This window comes from Microplitis demolitor, chromosome 1 (genome assembly GCF_026212275.2).
Source record: "Microplitis demolitor isolate Queensland-Clemson2020A chromosome 1, iyMicDemo2.1a, whole genome shotgun sequence".
Lineage (NCBI taxonomy): Eukaryota > Metazoa > Arthropoda > Insecta > Hymenoptera > Braconidae > Microplitis > Microplitis demolitor.
This window is the reverse complement of record NC_068545.1, coordinates 1815392-1823391: the sequence shown is the minus strand read 5'-3', so window position 1 is coordinate 1823391 and position 8000 is coordinate 1815392. Positions and strand designations below refer to the sequence as shown.

Genomic DNA, 8000 nt, shown 5'->3' with positions numbered 1-8000 from the left:
CTATTGTAGGATTTTTTTAAAAACGTTTTCACTTACAAGCTATAATTTACTGCGGACTATTTTAGCTGTAAAGCTTTTTCAGCTATAAATAATTATTATTGACAGTAAAAATACATTTTAAAATTTTTAAAAACCGAAAATCGCTTTACAAACCTGGAAAAAATTTTTTTTTTTAATTCTAAATCAAATCTATTTAAAAATATTCCGAGTATTGAATCGTTTATTATTAAAATATTTTTTTTTAGGACAATGATATATTATAAGCGGCAAATAGTATATAAATATATTAATAGTAAATAAGCAAGTACAGTTAACATTTTAAATAAATTCCGAATAATAAAAAATATCGATATTATTATTAACCTAAAAAAATTTAAAAAATCAGGGGTCATAAGATCATAATAGAGCTGTAATTTAGACATATAAATTAATCGATTCTCAGTGTTGTATATTCGATATCCTTTCGTGAACCAATAGAGAGAGAATGAGTAGTCTAGTATAGTACAGAAATCTGGTGCAACCGTAAAATATAAACAACCGCGGGTAATAAACTTGTGTCCAGTGTTGTAAATAACTTGATGCCACGCTCCCTGCCGACAAATAAAAAACAAAATATTTTATAGAGCACGCTGACAATTCCCGGATCTATACTCAGCGATGACTTAAAGCCGCAACTCCATCTCTATAAAAAATAAAATAAAAAAATTAATCTCTAATTTCCCAGTAAAATAAATTAAAATGACTCATTGGCTACCGGTAACAGATAACTGCCAACTGATAGCATCATTTAATTGTCTCCGTAAATATTGGATATCTTAAACTAAAAACATTTAACCAGCGATAGCTACCAGGGACTTGACATCCAGGAATATTTATTGCAGTGCTCGGTGCACCTCGATATCTCTCAGACATACAAACGTCGCGACGCTTGGAAATGTGACGCTTTTAAAGACTGGGTTACTGATGTTTAATGTGTCCTACGGTATCCCGAGACACCAACTAATGTCCAGGCCTTTGGTGTACATACTCAGGCCTTCTTTACACACACACACACATTTAAGTCCCATGCTCCATAGATTAACTTGATAACGTACACTCTCGTGTACATGCACAGTGATGTACATGCACACCAGAGTCTCGCCGGTGTAAAATATACCCAAGCTACTGCGCTCCCAACAGCTAGAGATATTTCGCTGCACAGTAGATACTTCTTAGCTTAATGAGTCCACTTTGCACTGCTCGTTATTACTTTTATTACTATCAACTATCACTATTACCTTGATTTTTTTATGTAACATCAAATCCGTTATATTAGTCATACTTATAATTATTATAAATATCTTTTTATAATTCCACGTACATACTTAGCTGCCCACGGCACTTAATAAAATGTCACAGGTGTACAAGAACTTTAATAACACGAGTCTAAATCCAGTATGTGGATACTGGATTTACCCAGAGTACATTAGTTCCAATAAATGGTCTCCTATTAACAATTAACTTAAAAAATCTTCATCTCTTGCGAGCGCTGGCGTAAGTAAAAATGGCGAGGATATTTTAGTATCAGTTAATAAAAAAAGTAAAAATGTTGAGTAATTTCCTGCAAGGCCAAGCCTTTGCATTCCTCGTTATTATAATGTACGGTGTCATATCGGCCGGTTCTTCTTTAATCTCGTCCCTGGTCTCCGGTCTAGTCTCTGGTCTCAGCTCTTCTTGCTCTTCTTGAATGAGGCTTACTTTGTTGTTAGGCTGCTTCTCTACACTCTTTATGCCTTACCTCTCAACTTGGTTGCTTATATGACTTGCTCCTTCTTCTTATTCTTATTCTCTGCGCTGGGACTTTGTCCTGAGGCACCGATCCACCCACGAGGAAGCGGTACCACGGCAGGTGAGGTGTCACGAGGCGCGCGAGTAATATATCGTTAGCTAGCACCGGTGGGTGTGTGTATCACATTTATATGCATGTAAGTAACTCTGTAGTATGTGAGTATCAGCAAGAAACACTGAGTGTATCCTTCGAGCCCTATGGCACTTTGGATCCACGACCAAGTCAACCTACTAAATAAAAATACCAGGAATCATCTCGCTAAATTCATGCTTTTTATTTTATCAATCTCCAGAGTCCTTTAGGCGATTTTTTACCTCTACAGTTTATTTTATTATTATTTTTATTTTTTATAAATTATTTATTTATTTATTTAAATAATTATAATTCATAAAAGTTATTTTAAAATCGATAAATCAGTTAGCAGTGTGTTGTAAGATTGGAATTAATGATTTCCGGGCGCATTTGTTTATTTTATAAACCGCGATAATACTTAACAAGATCATCGTATACGAGAGATATGGAGGGAATAGGGAATAGCCGAGTAATTGGCTTGGATCGACTAATTGGAGGCAGCTCGCGATTTATAAGGAGACAAACCCAACATCTGCCTTCACTGCATAATATAAACTCATATTTTTATTCTATATATTTATATATACATATACATGCAAGTAATATTTGTTCATGCAATTTTGTTTTTATAAAAAAAAAAAAAAAAACAAATATTCTATAAAAGGGGCTGGCGTGGTGTCGGTCAGGACGCGTGTCTGTTTATGCCCCCGAAGATTAATCCTTGCATTCGATTGCAGTAGAACGATCATACATATTAATAGGGTCGAGGTGGGTGCCTCCGAGTAGCTAACGGAACAGTGAAGCTGGAAAAATTTACTTTGCGCCGAGTTTAGTTACATCTTCTCTTTGTATATATGTATGTATAATATATATATATAAATAAAAGTACTAGACCGATTACTATACACGATAGACGATACATGAAACTGGTTACTGGTTACTTGTGAACGACATCTTCCGGCGGATTAACGTGTGCTTTATGACCTCGCGGGCCAAGCAAATTAATTAACTTCAATCATCGATTACTATTCTCACTTTTATTTATTTATGGACATTTATACTCATTAGACTACTAGACTGTTTACCTTTTTCATTAAAACGGGAAATAATCATTTTTAATGTTTTTTTTAATTATTAATAAGCTTGTAAATAATAAGCAGTAAGGAGGGTAATTGATGAAGTCGGATAATCGTCACTAGAGTGTGTGACCGACTTACAGAATTTGAGGGAAAAAAAAAATTTTTTTTTTATTTTCGCGGATAAGTTGGAAAATTATTTAATGATATTTTTTCTGCATTGAGACGAAAAATTATTTATTCTCTGGTAGATAATTTGTAAATTTATTTTTAAGCTGATAAAAAATTAAATGTTAATTTTTATGATTCATAGCATAACTGATATTCATTCTCTGAAAAAAGTGATAAAAATTATGAGATTATAATTTAAATGAACTGAAGAATGTAAAAACATAATGCAAGTTTTAAACAAGTAAAAATTTGATAAGTGGGTGACAATAAAATTCATAGAATTGATATAAGAAAGTATTATTTTTTAATACTAGAAAACAGGCAAGTGAATATGCGGAAGCTGTTTTGAGTACGAGAAGAATTAAATGATAATAATTACCAATATTAAATAATTTATTCATTGACACGATCTTAGTTCGCTATAAAGATCGTTTTTGTTGAGAATCGACAGTCGTTTTTATCCGTTTGCTAACTTAAGTTGTTTGTTTAAAAAATATAAGTAGTAAATTTTCAGAATTTGAGTACTAAATTAAATAAATAAATAAATTTATTTTTGAAATCTGGAGTATACTCAATCATGAAGGTGTCAAAATTTTTGATAATCTTAATGACAATTTTAATTAACAAACCGGTGATTGAGGCACCGAAGCCACCATCGAAACCAATGACGTCGGATGTAATGAGGGAATTGTCGAGCGTATTACGAAATAAACCATCCAGGGAATCACCGAGGGAATCACCGAGGGAACCGCTGACGAATCCATTGAACGAAGCACAAAGAGCACCACCAAGACTACCACCGAAGAATCCATTGAACGAAGCACAAAGAGCACCACCAAGAATACCGCAGCGGAAACCGTTGAATGAACCACAGAGGGCACCACCAAGAGTACCTCCGAAAGAACCACTGAGGATACCGTCGAGGCAACTGCCGAGTGAACAATCGCATGTATCTTCTAAGGAACCACCATCCATTTACATTAAAGATGTCGGGTTCATGGTTGGAATTTTTGAAAAAAATGATCATGGCACTTTTTTCCAGGGTCAGGGGGTTCTAGTTGAGGGTAACCGTGTTCTCACCAGCTCACTCATTTATTACAGGTATTTTTCTGTATCATATCTCTTTGAAAACAGTCAATTTATATTTAATTATTAACTTCAAGTGGCTTAACTTTATACGTACGAGCTTACAATTGGCCTAAGAATGTTCATCTTTATGAAAAACAAAAAGCTTTTCCCACTGATTACATAGAACGGAAAGTTAGTCGGATTAATATAATGCACGACTATAAAATCATGCAAATCCTTGATTTAGCAGAAGCTTTTCCAATCGAAGTCAATACTATCAGTTATTTACAGACTTCAATTAAAGATTTTTACCAAACTGGCCATAAGTGTGCAGTGGTAGCACTTAAAGACAAGAGTAGCGATGATTGGCTCGATGAAAGTAACCAACTTTTTTTTTTGTATACCAAGTATTGATTTTTCCATGAATTACTTACGTAAGCTATCACAATTTAACGTTAGGTGACCAATTATTAATAATAAAACAACGGAAAATAGGCTCGGATCAACTTTTCAGACCGGGAAGTTGTAAAACACAGTTGATGTCATCTTTACGAGAAGAAAATATCAACAGGTTTGATAAAAGAGCTTGGTTTTGTGGAGAAGAAATCGGAAGAAAGAAATGTCACGTAAGATATCGATGATAAATTTATTTTTCAAAATATTTAACAGCAATAATTTATTTTTTCTGGCTAAATCATATCATTAATTTAAAATTCTATTCAATAAAATCACAACGTTTTTCCAGCGTTACCGAGGAGGAGCTGCTCTTGTCTGTGAATCACGTGATTTACCTAACAAATACTTTTTAGCAGGTGTTCAAGTAGATCAAGACAAGTGTGAGGTTTTGTTCCAAGATACTACTAAGGCTGCTGATCCTATTTATGCGGAATTGGCTTTTAGAAATTAATTATTATTAATTTAATTTAACTGTCAAAATCAAATGTTCGTACTTACATACATGTAATTGTAATTACTAAACTAACCATGTATATCTGAGGTCATCTAGAGACAACAGTCCTGAAACCATAATAAAAAAATTAAAAATAGTGAAGGGAAATTTACAACTTTTTCTGTGTCGTTTTCCGCTATCGTCATCAGGTCTTATTTAAAAAATTATAAATATATGATAATGATATATTTATGTTATAATGTGGTAGTTGATGACTGAGCTGAGAAATTTTCACACTCGGTGGTCTAATGATGCGAGTGAGGCGGCGTTGAGTCTCGTCGTCAGCAGTATGGCCATTGCAGGTTAGCAAATGGCCACGGGAACGTGATATCTATTTCATAACACCCGCAACGCGTCCCCGTGTGAACGCAATAAAAGTTTACGTAACAGAGCCAACACTAAGTGAGGTCGTCTGGTGAGCAATAACATTTTCACGTACCAGGATCTTTAGCTAAGGAACATAATTTATTAAATTTATTTTAAAATGAAATATAATAAGGAAGATTTTAACCGGTAATTGAGGACAGAGGATAGAGGATAGAGGATAGAGGATAGAGTGAGAATTTTAGTGTCAATACAGGGACACGGGATAACGATCGATCGAAATCTCGGAGCAATTCTCGGACAGGAGTATGGTGTTGGTGTAGAAGATAGGACATCGGGAAACGTGCGTGCAGCATGTAGGCTCTGTAGGCTGAGTGCAGTTGTCCTTGTGCTGCTACCAATTGCGGATTTAAACTCCGGTTAGCGCCGATCAGATCTCTCTACCTCTGGTTTGTTGTCCGGCAACACTATACTAGTTATACCGCGACTACAAAGTGTTGGCACATCGTGTATTCCGCTCGAGCATTAGCTCTGTCCTTTCCTGTTTCTTCCTTTACTTCTTCTACTTTTTTTCTTAATTATTTTATTTTTTACACTTGCAACTACTGTCACTTTCAATAACCGTCGGATTTTCTGTAGACTATACAAGCCCAGAATAAATTTTCTCGTTAAATTTTCAGCGAATATTTTTATTATTAATTAAAAATTAAATTCTCAATTGAATATGCAGCTAGATTTTTTTTATTTAGTTTAAAAATCAATAGTTTTTTGAGATTTTAAATGTAAAAGTCAAAATTTGAATCCCTGTTTGAAAAGTTTTGTTTTAAATTTAGACTGAAATTAATATAAACCATAAGCATAAAATTAATTTATAAAAGTATAAAATTTAATAAATATTTTTTTTTTTTTCACGGTCAAGTAATGTAGAATCGTGATTGTTGGCGATCGTCGATTGTAGGTGAAAGCTTACATCGTTTGGATATTATACGTATGTATATAATATACATAATACAAATGGAAGAGACTGCTCGCGCTCCCATCGCGGAGACAATGGAGGCCCCTTTTCTCGCGCTATGCGGACAATGGTCCGGCTTTAGCGCTAAGATCCTATACACTCATATATATATATATATATATATATATATATATATATATATATATATAAATATATACATATATGGGTAATATCATTATCCACCGATATTTATCGTGCGATACACTCTCGGTGCTTACGCTCGCGCGAACTCACACGTTGAGTAACACCGCATTAAATTCAACCCGTTTGACTTTACTGGGACACTAAATGACGATGTAACTGAATTTTGTAACCATTATCTCTCGAATAATATCACCTGATCCTTAAGAAAATAATACTAATAATAATAATAATAATTACCAGCAAATAAAAGGGTTAAATGTTTATGTTTGTATATTTCAGTGATTTGAGATCGTGGGTGCGTTACATTTAAACATTTATTTACACGTAAATTACAATAGCAGTTCTTTTATTAAACACTCAAATAGTTGCACTAACTTATATATAAATCGAGCGTGTAATGCACAATGTACATAATGTACAATAAAATAAAAATAATTGTTTAAAATATTTACTCGTGATTTAGACGAGCCATTGTTTTCACGCTCCACCAAAGTATTGTACATGTCAATTTTTATAAAGAGTCTTTCCATCATCTTACGGATATTATTATATCTTTCACCTGTTATTTAAGAGCTGAGAAAGAACTTAAAATACTAAATATGAAAGGTACATTGCATCGTATCATGTCAGTCTTATTATTGAGGTAATTGAGCTCTTATTCGAAACAATAGTTTCGAAAGTTATATTTATATATTTCGTCAAAATATATTTATTGATTAAATAATAAATATTATTATCATACGATCGGTATCAGATATTAAATTACACATGATATAAACATTTCAACTTTTTTTTATTATTATTTATTTACTTCTTTTCTGTTCCAATAAATTTTTCATATAATTCTAGCCAGCTTAAAATTCAAATAACTTACCAAGTATTGAGTTTTTCAAAAAATTTATAGAGTAACTTTTGGTAGTAAATTTTATTTTCTATAAATTTATTTAGATGCACTTTTATCGTATCTTCAATAAATAATTTGTAATTTCAATTTTAAGGACTCGGTTTCTGATAAATTTAAAAAATTGGAGTTCTGGGATTTTATACTAAAATTCGGACTAAAATATTGAAAATACGACAAACATATACTAATACAATTTTAAAGGAAATTAAATTTTCTATAAAAAAGTACTCAATAACTTTTTTCGTAAGTTCAATAGTTCAGCCACAATTTTAGTTCAAAGTTTAAAACTCTAGTTTGCATTTAAAAAAATCCAACTTTTTATTTTAAAAAAATAAATTATCAATTTCAAAATAATTATTTATATTCAAAATATATACTAGCTGGGTAAATAGTTCATATAAATTTTTACCGCACAGCAAACCGATAATAAAAAAAAATTAAATTGGCAA

The 8000-nt window shown here is 32.5% G+C and overlaps 1 protein-coding gene across 1 annotated transcript; it reads left to right on the top strand.

The window, feature by feature from the left end:
- Positions 1-3582: 3582 nt before the first annotated feature.
- On the top strand, positions 3583-5261 carry LOC103569192 (uncharacterized). The gene is made up of 4 exons (XM_008546365.2): positions 3583-4248; positions 4311-4594; positions 4675-4841; positions 4961-5261. Exons 1-4 carry the CDS (start codon positions 3725-3727, stop codon positions 5120-5122), a joined length of 1137 nt encoding a protein of 378 aa, XP_008544587.1. The 5' UTR covers positions 3583-3724; the 3' UTR covers positions 5123-5261.
- The last annotated feature ends 2739 nt before the right edge of the window (positions 5262-8000 follow it).